Below are 17,172 nucleotides of genomic sequence, written 5' to 3'. Positions count from 1 at the left end.
CAGGGACGGGTGTTCAGTCTCTCCTCCGCGCCTCCCCCCTCCTCCCCCCCCGCCTCGGGTCGCCAGGACGTCATAGGGAAGGGCAGGCCAATCGGGGGCGAGGCGCCGCACGTCGCAGCCAATAGGAGCGTTCGAGAGCAGGGCTGGCGCGGCCGGCCCCAGGGGGGAGCCGGGAGCAGAGCGCGGCGGCGGCTCCGCCCCCTCTCCCTTCGCTGGCGGCGGCGAGGCCGGCGTTCCCCCTCTCCGCCTCCCCCGCCTCCCTGTCCCCGCCCGGCCTCCCTCCCTCCCTTTCCCTTTCGCAGCAATGGCGGCGACGGCGGCGGAGCAAGAGCAGCAGCAGTTCTACCTTCTCCTGGGCAACCTGCTCAGCCCAGACAATGCGGTCCGCAAGCAGGCCGAGGTAACGGGTCCGTCCTCGCCCCGGCCCTGGCCGCCGAGCCGGCCTGTCAGACCTCACAGACCTTGCCGGAGGGACGGCGGCGAGGGGGGGGGCAGGGAGGCGGCGGGGCCGGCCGAGTCCCACGTGTGAGCAGCGGCACCAGCTGCTGCCGGGGCGGCCCGGGCCTTTCTCCCCCCCGCCATTCCCCGCCTTCCCCCGCGCGGCGCAGCGGGGCGGTTGTGGCGGTTACGGCGGTTGCCGCCGGCCGTTTGGCGAGGGCTCCGGCCGGTGGCGCGCGCGTGAGGGCGCGAGGCGTCCGGTTCCCCCCCCACACTCCTCCTCCTCCTCCTCTGGCGGCCCTGCCTGTCTGCTCTCCCTCGACCGCCTCCTGTCCGCTCGCCGCCCCGGGGCCCGTGTGGAGCCCACGAGGAGACGGGCCCTGAGCTGGCTCCGCCCGGGCTGGCCCGGCCTGAGGGAGCGCGGCTCCGCCGGGGAGGGGAAGCCAGGCCGGCCGGCGGCGGGTGGTGAAGCCGGTCCGCGCTGGGGTTAGGGGCCTCAAACGAGGTCAGGGCGGGCGTCGGTCCGGGGCTCGGAGGGGCGTGATGGAATTGAAAGGCTCCCCGCCGGGCACCGGAGGGGGTGGGGGGGTTGCACTTGTAGCCTGGTCTCTGCTCTCCCCAAGCGGAACGGGTAGAGGGTCCGTGTCCCCCGGGCCTGGAGCTGGGGCAGGAGTGGAACCGTACCCCCCCTCCACCCCCCCAGCCAGCCGAGGACCTCTTTTCCTTCCAAACAGTAGTTTAGTTTTAACTTCGGGATGGGCCATGTATTCAAGTGTTTCGTCAGCTAAGAAATATTTCACTAAAAGAAGCGTTTTCAATACGCTGAGTTTCTCTGTTATCAGCAGAAACTTTTCAGATGTTGTTATTTCAGCTGAAATTCTTTGTGGTGGCTAAGCCACGTTAATTCTTTCTCTCTGTCATGCTTAAGACTCCATTGTCAAGCCTAGTGGGGAATCTCTCCCATTGAATTAAATACTAGCGTCTAGGTCTAGCATGAATTCCCACTGCATGGCTGCATCGGGGCTTTTATCGCTCTCATCACTTCAGCGGTCAGCAGAGTTCAGCTCATTGTTTGGTGGAGAATAAAAAGTATTATTGTTCCTGATGCTGCAGTGAAAAATTCCTAAAATACAAATTGGGAATGAGAAGAAGAGGAGACAAACCGTTTTAGAAAGCTAGCAAAGTTCAGTATTGATTGCCACAAACACTTTCTAGAGAAGCAGCAAAAATTATTCCCACGTTCCCGAACATAGAGATGGAATGGAGGCCATTCCTGGGGAGCTGAATTTTCTTTCTCTTCTCAACTGTATTGCCTGCATGTAACATAAGAACATTTCTCACAACTTTTTGAACTTTATTATAATTGTAACAAAGCAAATTTATTAGGCAGCTGTGTCATAATACTTGTGAAATAAAACATTCTTGGAAAAGAAGTCTAAAACTTAGATTCTTACATCTGGCATGTTCTGTCTGAAACTTCCTTGGAATTGAGTTGGAGGTTTTTTTTAATTTCATAGATACATAACCACTGTGGTCTAGCAGAAAGAAACCTTAATTGCTTTTCAAGTCCATTAGTTTCATATACAAATATAGGCAAGTAATATAATTTTTACTTATTTAACTGCACTGAAGCTGGCATTGGTTTCTGCATATTTCCAAGATGTATTGCAAGTATTTTTATGCTTTAAGATCATTCAGAGTGGAAGGGTCCTTGGGAGGTCTATAGTGCAATCTCCTGCTCAAAGCAGTGCCAGCTACTAGGTCAGACCAGGTCATTTGGGGCTTTGTCATGTTGAGTCTTGGAAACTCCAAGAATGGAGACTGCACAACCTCTTTGAGCAACCCACTACTGCTTGACTGTCCTCATTAGAGCAAAGAGGTCTGAACCTCCTTTTTTCAATTTATGCCTGTTGTTTCTCATTCTTCCACCATGTGTGGCTGTAAAGAACCCAGCTTGGTCTTCTTCATGGTGGATTAACAAACTTGTACCTCGAAACACAAATCCGCCTCTCTCTAGTGTAACTAGGTTGACTTTTTTTTTTTAATTGTCTGTTTCTTGAAGCAATATTTCTTTGGATGAAAGTATTGCATAGCCTTTAGAATATTTGCTTACTAAAGTCATACAGGACTCATATTTGATCTTAAACATCTGCATAGTCCAATCAGTTTTTTAAAGTGTACTCACTGTTGGAAGGCAGTATTGAATACTGTAGGGATTCAAATAACTGCATGTAAATTGAATAGTAGGTTTTCGTTTGTGTACAATTAAAACCAGTGAGAATGAGAAATGGATAGACAGAGAACAGGAGGAGACAGATTTAGTTTATTTGTAATAGGTCTGGTCATTTAAATTAGGATGAAGGGTGTTATGTTGAAGACTAGGCTTGATGGAGAAGTGGAGTCGTACCCTGTTTGGATGGGGGCATAGTAAAAGCTGTTAGACAGGGGAGGAGGAAAGTCTAATCACCTAAAACCTGTTTTTTTTTAAGTATTTCTGTATATGGATCTTTATATGTGCTAGCACACTCATAACTTGTTCTGACCAGTTTGCTGAAACCTGGTTCATTCCGTTTATCTCCCACTAACAATTACTGGAATGTTGTCTGTTGACTATGTAAGCCTGTCTTTCTCTTATTTTTGTGTGTGTCCTCTGATAGAGAAACTTTTATTTACTTTGTCTTTTTTTTAATCTCTTTTTTTAAACTATATTTCCCAGGTTTGGAAGAACGTGAGCACTAAGTGTAGATAATAGATATTTGATTGCATGTATTCTGAAAGTTAGTCTTGCTGTATGAGAAATTTGTACCTCTGGATAAGGTAGCTGGAGGACTAATGATGAGCTAAAAGAATACAGTGAAGATGTAGCAGGATCCAGGTACATAGTTTGGGCATAGTCAAGGCTGATAGTTAGATGGGTGGAGCCAGCAAAGTAGTCCTCCCCAGCACAGGGGGAAGGTTCTGGTTTGGGCCGTATGTTCCTCTTGCCTACCTTGCCCTGGTGCTCTTTAGAGTCCTCTGAATCTCATTTACTGACTTGACACAATTATGACAATGAACAACTGGATAGTTTGGTGCCATTTCTGGTGAGTTTAAACAACTCAAAATAGAATTTCATTATTATCAGAATTTTTATGAGGCCAGCCAGCTTTTACAGTGCTTTAGCTCTCCATGAAAGCATAGCTTCAAGTTCATGCTGGGCCTCTGTTTAGGGAACCTTCTTGTTTCTGCATTTGTCTTTATATTTGTAGATGATAGTGCAGTATAAGTATATACCTTCATGGAAGTGGTTAATCTAAGAAGACTTTCTATTCTGACCCTAAACCTCATTTAATTTTGCAGTTCCCATGAAATGATTAGATTAAATGCAAGGATTCATTGGGGATTCAGAGTCTCATTGACTGTGAGCGTAGTTTAGCAACCAGAGAGGATATGAAGTAAGAATTGACTCTGTGAACGAGGCCTACTAGGAAACAGGTACAGAAGGTAGAAGAAGATGATCTCTAACATTAAATGTGTGATGCAGAAACTACTGATAATAACAGGTGTGCTCTTAAGGTGTGTAAATTTGCTAGAGTATTGGATAGAGCTGCTGCAATGGTAAGAATGGGAAGTAGTCAGTCAGGGAACTGATTGAAATGAACCCAGGCTTTGTGTGGTAGGCTTATTAAGTTCAGGATGGGATAGTGAATATTTGGAAAGGGTGGAGTAAGTTATCTTCATGATTGTGTCCACAAAAAATAACTCTTTCAGAGTTAGCAAGTATAGAACTGTTTCTGAATGTTTTAAGTGGTTGCTCTTCAGCTTGTAACTTGTCTGTTCTTATGTACAAAGGCTTAGTATACTAGAAACAAGTGTTTATGGTTTTAAAATGCTCATGTATACCATGTTTTGGATAGTGAAAGTTATTTTGCTGTGAGCTCTAGTTTCTATGTACAAATTTAGTTTACAAAGCCATAGTGAATGAACTGCATGCTAGAAGTGTGTAAGACAATGTGACTGAACTTCTCAGTAAACTTTCCATTTTATTAAGAGGGTTTCCTTAAGGGGGAGACTACGTACCGTCTCTTTTTGAAATTCAGACAGGAGTTTAAAAATGAAAATTTCTGATTCAAAACATGTAGTTGAGATGTGTGACTGCCACATGACACTGGAAAAGCTGTAAAAAGGTTCAAAAAAAGAACTGGACAAATTTTTGGACTATACATTTGTCAGTGGTTATTAACCTGTTGGTCACAGTTCAGTCTCAAGCTTCTGAAGTTCATAATCTTTGATGTGATAGAAGCTATGATCAATTACCAGGAAGATATATGTTCCGTATATGTTGTATTTACAGTAGGATAGCTGTTATGTTTATGTTTTATTTCTTAATTCATCTGGTGAGTGGCCAATACTGCATATGTAGATGATTCCAATATGGCAGGTATTAGTAGGTACCTAAGACTTCACTCATTATTTTAAAGTAGGTCAGAAATTTTTATTTTGATAGGTTTAATTTTTTTGCTGTGTTATTTTCTGTTAACTGAATGGCTAATGAAATTGTTTTAAAAAGAAAGTAAATTTGTATTAATGCTTAACACATATTCTGGTAATTGTTTATAATAAGCTGCATCCCTTTTTATGCAGGAAACATATGAGAATATTCCAGGTCAATCTAAGATCACGTTCCTCCTACAAGCAATCAGGAATACTGCTGCTGCTGAGGAGGTAAGCCTCAATAATCTTTGAATTCTGCAGATTTTAAGGGAACTTGTAGAAGAGGGGAAGAAATCAGTGCTGGTCATTTTGGAATAAATGAAAAAGTTGAGTATTGACTGAATCATCTTAATTTACTGCACATTTATAGAGGGACAACTCATCTAGTTTGTTGTATGTCAGCTTCACTAGCTGAGACTTCATGATGCAGGATATTTAATTTCAAAAGTAGTCTTTCGTAAGTGACGGCTTAGATCTCCATTGTTTTCTGGTTGTGTGTTTTACTTAATGAATGGGTTCTTTCCTTAAAATGTGTAACTAATATATGAGTGTTACTGTGATGTTCCTTCAAGTTACAGTTGAGAAATGCTTTCCATTTTGGGGTCCTGTGCCTCAATATGTTAAACTTCAGTGTCATCTGAAACTTCTTGTGCTTCTCAAATTGGAATTGGGGGGAGATAAGGTAGGAGTTGTTTTGCGTGTTTTGTTCAGATGGCTTTTATATTTTGTCCTATTTAGGTAGGATATGCTCATTAAGTCATGTAGTAGTGTTATAGAGCGAATGCAGAGCAGTCTAAGCACCATGTAAAATTTTTCTTTCAGCATACAGTAAGTGTGCCTTTTAGTTATTCCTTAATTTTGTAAAGGCTCCCACACTGTAGCAATCAGATATAGTACGTACTGGTAAAACTACTATTCACTTGGGTATGCAGAGTGAAGATCTACTAAGCTTTCAAGATATTACAAACTTCAGAGTTACTTAAAAGTAAAAACGTTCGACTTTTTTTTTTCAAATCTAAAGTTTTACTGAATGGAAGGATGTAGCATGTAGAATTTCCAAGCAATATTACAAGGAGAGTATGTGTGCTTTTTCTTTCTGGATAAAGATCTCTTCTGGTAGATTGTATTCAATTTGGAGGTAGATGCCATTTGTGCTTTTAAACGCTAAGTATCAGCTTACTAAAACTGATGCTTATCTACCTACAAAGCAGTTTCTTCTGACAGAATCCTTCAGTATTATACCACCAACTGGTTGCATAAGAGCTGTAGTTTTCCCTCCTGCCCCTCTTAGATGTTTCAAATGATAGACAGCTGTAGAGCAATCTCTCCTGTATTTAAATGTCCATGAAAAATGAGATCTATCACTGCGCCTTTTTTACCAGAATAATGTCGTATGTAGTAATCAGATAATACTATGCCCTAGAAATCGTAACTGCATTGCACATGCTTCTGTTTTGAATACATTTGATGAGTCTGAGTTGACAACTACAGTCATGCTTGTGTAAATAAATACTTGGTTTGTGGATTTACTGATTTTATTCCATTTATATCAACTAAGGAAATAGCCCAGCCTGAAACTTGTTCAGAATAGCATCGATGACTTGGCTTTCAACTAACTGAAGTGCAAAGAAACTTTTCACCTGTAGAAGTTACCGAAGACGTTAGAAGATAACATTTGTAGAATGACTTGTCACTTAACTCCACCAATGGATAAATCAAGAAAAGCTTTAAAATTTAGCTCATAACTTAAGTAGGCATTAGGTGCTGGGCTTACACAATTCTGATTAATTAAAGCTGTGAACGTCTCTTCCCTGTAAATCCAAATATGTAGTAACCTAATTAGAGCCTAAGGGAAGTCATTCCCATGCTTAATCTAAGCATTGCATATAAACAGGTAGGGAAGCATTCTGTGTGTTCAGTACGGCATTGGCATCAAGAGCTAGGTGTTTTGTATCTGCACGTGTTTTATGTAGATCCAAATGTTGAGCAGAATAGTGCATATTTCACCAGTGGATAGGGCTTTGGGCCTGGTTTGTGTCCTCTGAGCACACTGAATGTACCAGCACTGAATACAGGCTACTGGAAGAAGCCTTAGAACTTTAAAGATCCCTTGCCCAGGCTATGGGAAAGCTAGGTTTAGATCCCTCTTCATCCTGAAGCCTTATTCCCTCCCAAGAAAACTAGGCTGAAGAAAATACTCCATCCTGTTTGCAGGAGTTGGGCTTCCGTGTGGTAGAAAATACAAGATTTGTAGGACTACTTGACCAGCTGTTGAGGGAATCTTCATTCTGCAGCCTATTACTTTTTGCATTTAAATGGAGAAACAGGGATTCAGATCCTGTTCCCAGTATCCCTTGCATTTGACATGGAAAAAAACCATTAAGTTAGATCAGAAATAACTCTTTTAAAAACTAACTGTATAGCAGGTTTTTTCCTAACCAAATGCCTAAGCTGTAGAAATAATCACCTTTTCCCTCTGTTCCCATTTCATACTTTCCTGATAGCAGGGTAACACTGTTCACAGAAGTGAAGTGTCTGACTTAGCAGTTAGAACACTTCTGTGCCAGATGATAAGTGAGTGTGTACACCTCAGGCTGAGGAGGGGCTTGAACCCAGGTCTCAACTTCCTGAATGTGTAGTCTCACTGTTAAGAAGTTAGGACTCTCCTTCCTGTGCAACTGCATTTTAAAGGATTGGACAGAAAGGTGGCATAGATTCACAGATTATTTGGTGATTTTTATTCTGAGGTGTTAGAGGCTGTTTCTTTGCAGTTTTGATTTACCACCTAAATCTCAGAGAGGAACATAAGTTCTGCATTTTCTCCTGCATTGTTTTTCTTCCTGATTAACTCTTGATTGGCAGTTTTCAATTGGGTCTGAATTTACAGTTGACTAATTTCAAGCCCTGTGAAATACAAGAACAAATGCTGTCTAAAACTGTTTCTGCTGTACTCACAGACTTCTTGCAGGGCTCTGACCTTTCCCTTCCCCCTTTCCATGTTGCCATGTGAAGGGGTTGCATTTCTTAGTCTGAAAACTGCTGCTGTGGGCAGCTTCCTCTTCAGCATTTGGAGGGGAAGGAAGGCAGCCCATGGACTTCTGATGGTCCACAGGTTTTGCCTTTGAGTTGTATGTAGCGCTTAGGCACATTGAATTCCACATGGGGCTGGATCCCCAAATGAGGTTGTGCAAGTCCATCTTTTGGACTGTGTCCTAAATATTGATTGTTTCCATCCATGCATGTTTTCCTCCTTGAGGACTTAGAAGGAACAGTAAAACAAAAATCACTGTGACTGTGCCACACAAGATGGTTATTTTTTCTTAGAAAATATGTAGGATTACCTGGGCATTTTGAATGCCATTGGAGAATGTTGTATCCCAGATTGCTGCTCAGAATTCTTCTGCTGGCCTGCACAGCAATTTGGTTTTTGTCTTGTGCCATGGTTCCATCATCAGTAAAATCCTAGAACATTTTTAAAGCACTGTAAATAAGAAGTGGTATGTTGAAATTCATGTATCATGACTACTTTTTCTGTTAATACCTTTGGCATTCCAATTGTATGTGAGCACCTCAGTAATTTAGACATGCAGAGGAATCCTGTGCTAGGAGAGAATTCTGCTTTTTTATGCTTCGTTGGTAAATGGAAGTTCTTTGGGAATGTACACTTGATATTGTTCCTGTTCTGATTAAAAGCTATAGCTGCTAAGTTGCAGGATTTTAAAATGCTTGTTTGTGTACATACCTTGTAATACTTAAATGTAAAAGAGCCTTTGGTGTATGTGAAAAATACATCCTTCCTTAAAGCAGAAGAAACACCCCTGAAGCTGCCATTAATCCAGCCATGTTTGGCATTATTAAATTGACAATGGCAATTTTCATATATAGGTGGGTATCTGCTGAGGAAAATATGCCATTTATTATTAGAAGTCAATTGCTGCTTTGTCACTCCTTCAAACATTTGAATTTGCTTCAGGGAATTTTTTTCTAAGCTAATAACAGTAAAGAGAAGCTAATTCATGGAGTGTTGATCTTGTCTCTCTTTTTTATACCTCGTTACTTGTGTTTTCACTTTGCAATCAGTCTGTGTTTAAGTTCTTCAGAGGTGAAAATTCTTGTATTTGAGACTGCATTCTTTATGAAAACAAGCTCTATTCCCTATCTGGCCACCTATTATTACTTCAGAAAAAGAATGAATATAATGTGAGTCAAATGTCAGAGAATATGCACAGAAACACTATGCCTTGAGTAAGGTATGACATTGAATCGGAATTTGTGCCTGTTTAGTCCCAGTAAATCTACTTTCCAGTCAAGGCTTCTCCTATGTAAGCTCACCATGCTAATGAGGAGAAATTTAATCTGTCACAATATTGGTGCTTCTAGGGATGGAAGAAGTGAAGAGACCATTAAATTGTGGTACCATTAAAGTTTTTGGACACATTGTTAGTGGGATTCCCAGAGGCAGTGGAGAATGAATCTTCCTCCTTCCTAACTCATGTTCCCCATGTGATGACCTATTGCTAGAGAACCTTGGCTTATGGTGGGAGTTACAGCATAGGTGGGCAGTGTGACTCTCTTTGCTCATCTGCTGTCTTCGATCTACTTGGGAAGTTCTCATCCTACGTATGTGGTGGCTTTGATCCATACTGGAGCTGTTGAGTAAGAGGAGAAAAGGGGTGATCTAGAGTAAGGTCCAATTCTAGGTCCAATCCTAACCTTCTGCTAGTAAAGAGACACTTTGTGTGCACTACTCTTTAGCTGTATAGAAGAGAGCTGGGTAGATTGGAAAAAGGCAAGGTGAGTCTGGAGGCTGCAGGATGCAACGAGAATAGTATCTTGGGTGATGTCCTAGAAATACTTGTTTTTTACAGGGTATGCTACTTGTTGAGACTTCTTAGCAGTTTGTGTTTCTCACCTATAGGCTGAGAGATCTTTTGGAAATCAGACCTCATTAGTTCTGCTGCTTGTTGCATTTTTTGATTCCAAAGGCTGTTTTAAATGAAATTGTTTTTCATTAACATACACATTAATGAAAAATATCTTGGGGAATAAAAAGAGTGCACATTGCCTTGGATTGTTTTTTTGTGAGGATTTAACATGTGTAAGGTTTTGTTACACGTGTTAAAAGTGATAAATTTTGGAGGTGTTTTTTAATTACTGTTTGCCCTTCTAGAAACAGTGGTTAGTCAACATACTATTTATGAAGTTACTCAGAGTGCTTGTTGTGTCTTTTTGTCTTTACTGCATGTTTTGCTCTATTCATTTTGAATTATTCAGCCATGTGTTTTGCTTCTAGTTCTTGTATAGTTGTAAATAAATACAGATATGTAAACGACACTGTTGTAGAATTGCTGTACGCAAGCAGGAGGCATAGAAGATTGTAATATGTGGTATTGAGGTTCCTATGGTCAAATTCAAGTTTAAAGAAAAATGTTTCATCATAGGTTTGCAACAGGCTGAAAGCTTTAGATGGTTTTGGGTTTTTTTGTTAAGAGTAAGAGCTTTATTTGCCAAAATCTAATTCTAGGTTCCTGAATCTTTAGTGTGAAATTTGGTTGTCTGAGAAAGTGAAGGAGGGTTTACAGGTTGTCTGACAAAGTTGTCCCATTAAGTCACTTGGTAATCAAAAAAAGTTCATCTAGATCATAATTATCTCAGCAGCCCATTGAAAATAGAAAGACAACATGCTTTAAAAATCTTTCAGTAATGCAGCTAAGTCCTTAGCTTAGCCACAAAATATGTCGAAAGTTCAGCTCTAGGAAAACCCTAATTACCTCGGTGGATTTCATGGTTATTTCTTTGAAGAACTGTAATTGTCAGAAACATGGTTGTAAGCTGATGTTTCTTTACTATGTTTTTACTTACTGTCATAATCATAATCGTTCCATTCACCAAACAAGTCTACGCAGTGAAAACTGATCATCTGGAAGCATGATGTCAGTAATCTTTCCTCCTAAGAGCATTATTATTGTATCACAACATTTAACATACATACTTTCTTATTCAATAGGCTAGACAAATGGCAGCTGTCCTTCTACGACGACTTTTGTCTTCTGCGTTTGAAGAAGTTTATCCAGCTCTTTCACCTGATGATCAGGCCTCTATCAAAAGTGGGTTGCTGTTGATTATTCAGTTGGAAACGCAGTCCAGTATGAGGAAAAAAATCTGTGACATCGTTGCTGAACTGGCGAGGAACTTAATAGGTACTTTATATAAGCTGATAATTGTGGTAAAATGTTTGTGTTGATAGTAGTTGTATTTTTATCTTTTGTCCTCTAGTCTTGTGTAGATGTTAGTACATCATGTGCAAACTGATTTCATGGTTTAAAATAAACCCTAATATTTTTTATGTTATCGTTGCTCAGATAAAAATAAGATTCCCCAACTCTACTTTTTTAGATTGAGTTTAGTTGAGATTGTATTAAGGTTTAGATATCCAATTTTGTTTAGATTCTCATGAACGTTATGCTGAACATCAGTTTCTGTTTGGAGTGCTGTTATATAATAAACAGTAAATAGAGATCATCTTCTGTTCCTGAGTGCCTTTAGATTGAAGATTTCAGCCATATTTTACACTGCAACTCAGGCACAGCTTCAGATCCTTTTTTTTTTTTTTTTTAATTAATCTTAGTAGCGATGATTGGTTGGCCTGCACAACTGAGATCTAACCACCTTTAAGTTTGCTTAACCTAAAACTTTTTGGTGTTTAATCTAGATGAAGATGGCAACAACCAGTGGCCGGAAGTTCTGAAATTCTTATTTGACTCTGTCAGCTCTCAGAATGTGGGACTGCGGGAGGCTGCTTTACATATTTTCTGGTAAGCCTTCACACTTTGCTAGATTTTTGCAGGTTAGTCAAATCGTGTCTGTAAAAATGTAAGAAAAGCTGTCACATCTTAATTAACAAGCAATTGTATATATTTAATTTATTCTGTTGTATTGTGGTTTTTCTTAACTCTTACATGTACAGTTACAATCTGTAGCTTAAGCAATGGATAAATTTAAAATAATAGTCAAGGTTAAACTGTGTGAATTTTTATTAATGTTTTGGTCTTTTCTTATCCTTAGGAATTTTCCTGGGATTTTTGGGAATCAGCAGCAACACTATTTGGAGGTCATTAAGAGAATGCTGGTTCAGTGTATGCAAGATCAAGAGCATCCATCAGTAAGACCTTTATGTTTTCGTTGTGTTTTAGTTGTTTGTTCTTTTTAATAATATGTCCTGAGCATAGAAATTTAGGATAGTAATCTCAAATATAAATGTTAAACCATAGATTCCAACCAGAGAATTACATTTCCTGAAACTGATGAACACCTGGAGTTTTGACTATGGCTACTGCAAAACAACAAGGTCAAACCTTTTTATGGTCCTAAAGTTGACTGGCTGGCTTGTACCAGCACTCCCTCGGCCCGGGCTCTTCCCTAGTAGTTATGCTTGGAGAAACCTAGTTGTAGTGGCCCAAAGCAGAGCCAAGGGCTTTAGCCCAGCAGTACGAGGGGTTGGAAATTCCTTGTTAAGCTCTTTTTCTGGCCCTTGCATTTAATAGTATAGATACATAGTATCTGTACACAGTATGTCTCAAAACTCTGAATATATGACAGCTCCTTGAACCATTTGTGCATGCTTTGCTGTAAGGGCACGTTAGCAAGCCTTGCTCTTCTGGAAGGCTTCAGATTTATTGATTTGTGCAGAGGATTGTACTTTGGAAATGTTTCTCTTGTTGTGGAAAATGCTGGGAAGAATAGGAAACCCTGCTGTGAAATATGGGTTCAGTTTGCTGCTCCCCCATGGATTACTTTTTTTGACCTTTGAAAGTCAACTGAGTAACATTTTCTAAAGTACCACAAGTCATGCCTTTAAAGAAGTGCGTTTTAAATACTTAAATCACACTTTTTGAAAAATGGGACTTTGACACTTTTGAAACACATTTGAAACTGGGGTGGAGGTTGAAAACAATAGTTTTTTTCCTTTGCTAAAAAACCCCTCAAAACAAACAAAAAAACCCCAAACAAAAACAAAACTAGGGAATACTTGCCACCTCTTAATATGATAAACTTTTTTTATATCAAGGACACAGATGTTGAATATCTTCAACATTGCTTTACCTTAATTTGAAGTAAGATATAAAAGCCCATGTTAAAAATTAATTGGTATAATGGAAAAGGGAAATGATAATACAAAATGTAGTCTGTAATACAAAATGTTAAAAGAAAATAAAGGCATGTTTCATCACCAGTTCTTCACATTTCTCTTTCTCCAATCCTGCCCATCTTCTAGATCAAGACTCTGTCTGCTAGAGCTGCAGCTGCTTTTGTGCTTGCTAATGAGCACAATCTTCCCCTTCTTAAACATTTTGCAGACTTGCTACCTGGAATCTTGCAGGTAAGAAAGCACACAAGTAAAGCTTAATGTGCCATTACTGTCTGTATTGAATCTCTCCAAACGTAAATTATTGGTTTGCGAACTTGTGTAACGTGAACTTTTACTAACACCTGGATTAACTATATCTTAGTTAGCTTCACACTGGCAAGATGCAGTGGAAACTAATAAGGAATTTTGTAAACACAAGCTAATTGATAAGGTTTTAAGGAAAATAGTTCAATGATGATTAATTTATAGTGTTACCTAGATGAGTGAGTTAAAATTCTTTGTAAGATATTTTAAATATGGACTACCCTGAGATTTCAGGTAATCAATAATTGGGAAATTCATTGACCCGTGATAACCTGTATCTATTCCGTTCAGAGGAAAGCATAGACTTATTCTGAACAAAGATTCTCAGAGTAACAACAATAATATGGACAAACGGTCTTTACTGTTTGATAAATTAGGAATTTGCAAACAAAATGCCTTTTTAAGCTTCACATAACTTCTGAGGCTGGATTAGATCTCTTTTACGATGGATGAATTTGAGTGAAAGCTTGGATTTCTAGTATAAGGTGGTTTAGGGGGAAACCAGACAGAAAGGTTTTGAGCTCTGAAGGGCGACAATTTCACAGTACAGTTCCCTTTCTATATTAAAGAAAAAAGTGAAAATAACTAAATAGCTGTGATAACAGTGGTAGCGAACTTCTGGCAATTTTAAATTAGGCTAAATTTAGGTTAAAGACTGTTTTATTGCTACAGGCAGTACAGCAGATCCCTGTTGACAGTGTAAGCTGTAAACCTTGTCTGCGTGCTTTGTGGCAAGCTGAAGAATAATTGTGCCAAGCCTACTGGCTTCTGCAACCGATGGAATTCTGCTTGATCTTAAATGGAAACTGAGAGGAATTTATTAAAATCAACTGAACTTGAAAATAGGCTCTGGTGTGTACAAGATTAAGTATTTTGATATTGAGGTCACTATTTGGTGGTTAGTCCCTGTCTGTGACTTTGGCAATGACAGTCGCATTGTTCAAAAATTGGAACTGGCTGAGAGGCCCTTGGCTACTGTGTACTGTATGAGTGGGAGGGAGGTAGAATTCAGGGTGGGCACGCTGTTCATATTGATGTTTGGCAATTAAATAGTATGCTGTTTTTAGACTTCAGACTAGTAGCCCACTTTGTGTGATATAAGTTTCAGTGCTACTATTTTAAGCTCTAAAAACATATGCACTTGGCTTGCATTTTCAAGCTTTATTTTGCAAATACAGAGCACAGAACTATGCTATGAAATCTGTCTTTTTAAAATACTTATTGCAAGAAGGACTAGATTTTCTGGCTGTGGTAACACAAGATGGATATGAAGATCTGAGTTTATAAATAGGAAATGGGATGTGTTAGAATAGTGGTGAGTGACCTTTGGAGACAGTTGGATGGGGTTTTTTTTGTTGCTGCTGAAGTTCATTTTGTTGAAATATTGGTGTGGTAAAAAAGCTAAAAATAAAATTCTAACTTAGCAATTCAGTCCTCTCACTACAATTTCTGTAGTGGTTATGCTGGAAGTGGAACTAATAGTTGAAACTTGTATTCAAGAGATTTATCTTGCTGTGGAGATAAAAGCTGCAAGATAAGCTGACTTCTGTGGTTATTCTACAGAAAAGAGCCTCTGCCTTTTAGGGCTCTCTGTGCATTTTGAACTTTCTTCAGAAACCAAGTCTTGCTTTAAAAAACTGTCAAAGCTGCAATGGGTATAAAATACAGAGTTTTACAGAAACTTCCACTACATATTTCATTATCCTTTCCTGGAATTAGAGGACGAGGGGAAACTATTAGTCTAAAAAGCCTTATCCAAGATAGAGATGATTATTTTTTTTCTCCCAGAACATTTATGATACTAAGATGCTGCTTTTATGTTGAAAGTGTGGGCTGTTTGAGTGGCATTATTAGAAGTGTTGGTTCTAGATTTAAGTATTAAAAAACATTTAACTATTCACTTTTTAAAAATGTTTCTACAGTAGGAAGACATCAATTACTTCGCTAATGAAAATTCCTTTCAAAACCCCAAAAGCATATCTAAAGACTCTCTTTTTCTTTGGAAGTTTGGGTTTTTGTGTCCTATTTCTGGAAGAGTTTTAACAGAATTGAATACCTGTGCCATTTTGGTACTAGGGTATCTATCGAGCTGGTCAGTTAAAAGTAAGTTTTCAGAATGTAGCTATGGGTTAGGAGAGGTACTCGCAAAACACTTGATTTCTTTTTCCTGTGTCCTGTGACTGAAAGCTGAAAGGCCTGCTTTAATTTGGTGGCTCTCCAGAGTTGTCTGGAAAAAAATAAATTATTTAATCTTGAGATTCCTGATGTTTGTACATGCAAGCTATGCGAAGCTGTTCTCGTGTAACGGGGGGCAAAAAGGAGTTAGGCTCATTTTTCTTCTTTTGGGCAGAGTTACTCTGAGGATTTTTTCTTTATTTAAAATGCATTTTGAAGTTGTGCTTGTCAAAACATAGTGTGAGTTTTTGCATTTTGGTGCCTCTGATGTGTGACCTTAATTTTTCCGAGTGTCTGTCTACTGTGTTAGTTTTAAACTAATAATGGTCAGAATTGATGGCATGTAATGTCGTGAGCCACAACTAACTTGTAGAAAACTTGTAGTTTTGGACCTCGGATATTATTTCTTTGTGGTTATTATGGATTTAAGCACGCTGGCCACCATAGTAGGGTCTGACCCTAGGATCCTGCTGAAAATATGAAGTGAAGGCTTCCAATTAGTCTTTTATTAGTTCTCAGGTTACAGCTTGAGCTGGGTGCCCTCTGGAGAAGGACCTACCCCAATTCACGCCTCTCAACTATACCCATATCACCCACAAGTCCAATTCTGGTGGTTTTACTGATTTGCAGTGTTAGGCTGGCCTTCTGAAATGACTTCATTCTCTTAAAATTGTCTCCTTGGTCCTTATCTTCTTCATTCTGCTTGTATCTACTGGATTCAGCTAGTTCTTTGTTAGCAGCATTAGTTTTATCAGGAAGCTTACTCTGGGTCTTAATGGCTAACCACAACACACTAATGCTAAACGAGACTATTCAGAGAGACAAGAATACAGTTAATCAAATTTCTTCTGTAACAGTGGTTCTATTCATAGCATTATTTGGGTTTATTTAATCTTATTTTCATCTTATCTCTTGATAGGCTGTAAATGACTCCTGCTACCAAAACGATGATTCTGTCCTGAAATCCCTTGTAGAAATTGCAGATTCTGTTCCCAAGTATTTACGACCACATTTAGAACCTACGTTGCAACTAAGTCTGAAGGTAAAGCTAGGAATTTTTTAATATTTTTTTTAAAAATCAGTCTTTCCTCCCCACAGCATCTGTTCTAACCACTTGCTCTAATCTTCTGGATTGTAGTTGTGTGCAGATGCCAGTCTCAGTAACATGCAGCGTCAGTTGGCACTGGAAGTAATTGTGACCTTGTCAGAAACTGCTGCTGCTATGCTGAGGAGGCATACAAACATTGTTGCACAAGCCAGTAAGTATTTTACTCGTTTTCTTAGTTGAAACAATTTGCCTTCCTTTAGTGTTAAACTGACTTTGCAGTTGCTTAGTGGCAAAACTAAGCACCTGTAACTCAGAGTTTGCTGGTGACTTAGGTGATACCAAATTGGGTTTTTTATGGAGAAGGACTTCTTATTGTGACTCTTCATAAATAAATCTGTCCTTATGCAACCACCAACAATTTGACTAAAAATACAGTAGATTCTTCATTAGGTGTTTCAAAGGAAAATACTACTTTCATGCTATTCTGCTGGCTTTGGAAATTTGCACTGTAAAAAAAATTGATGTATTTAGTTCTCAAGTTCTTTTGAAGTTTGATATGTAGGCCAGATACTCTGTGGTGCTGGCA

The 17,172-nt window shown here is 39.6% G+C and overlaps 1 protein-coding gene across 1 annotated transcript in view; it reads left to right on the top strand.

Annotated features, from left to right (window-relative positions):
- The first annotated feature begins 251 nt into the window (after positions 1–251).
- The window catches only part of IPO5 (importin 5), a 42,446-nt gene continuing 25,525 nt past the window's right edge, over positions 252–17,172 (top strand). Inside the window, exons 1-8 of the mRNA XM_014944199.1 lie at positions 252–400; positions 5,062–5,142; positions 10,919–11,111; positions 11,624–11,726; positions 11,977–12,073; positions 13,187–13,291; positions 16,458–16,580; positions 16,677–16,797. Coding sequence (XP_014799685.1) covers positions 305–400; positions 5,062–5,142; positions 10,919–11,111; positions 11,624–11,726; positions 11,977–12,073; positions 13,187–13,291; positions 16,458–16,580; positions 16,677–16,797 — 919 coding nt within the window. The 5' untranslated portion in view covers positions 252–304. The remainder of the gene's footprint in view (positions 401–5,061; positions 5,143–10,918; positions 11,112–11,623; positions 11,727–11,976; positions 12,074–13,186; positions 13,292–16,457; positions 16,581–16,676; positions 16,798–17,172) is intronic.

This window comes from Calidris pugnax, unplaced genomic scaffold (assembly GCF_001431845.1).
Source record: "Calidris pugnax isolate Ruff unplaced genomic scaffold, ASM143184v1 scaffold69, whole genome shotgun sequence".
Classification (NCBI taxonomy): Eukaryota; Metazoa; Chordata; class Aves; order Charadriiformes; family Scolopacidae; genus Calidris; species Calidris pugnax.
The sequence above is the reverse complement of the archived record's forward strand: the minus strand, read 5'-3'. Positions and strand labels throughout refer to the sequence as shown.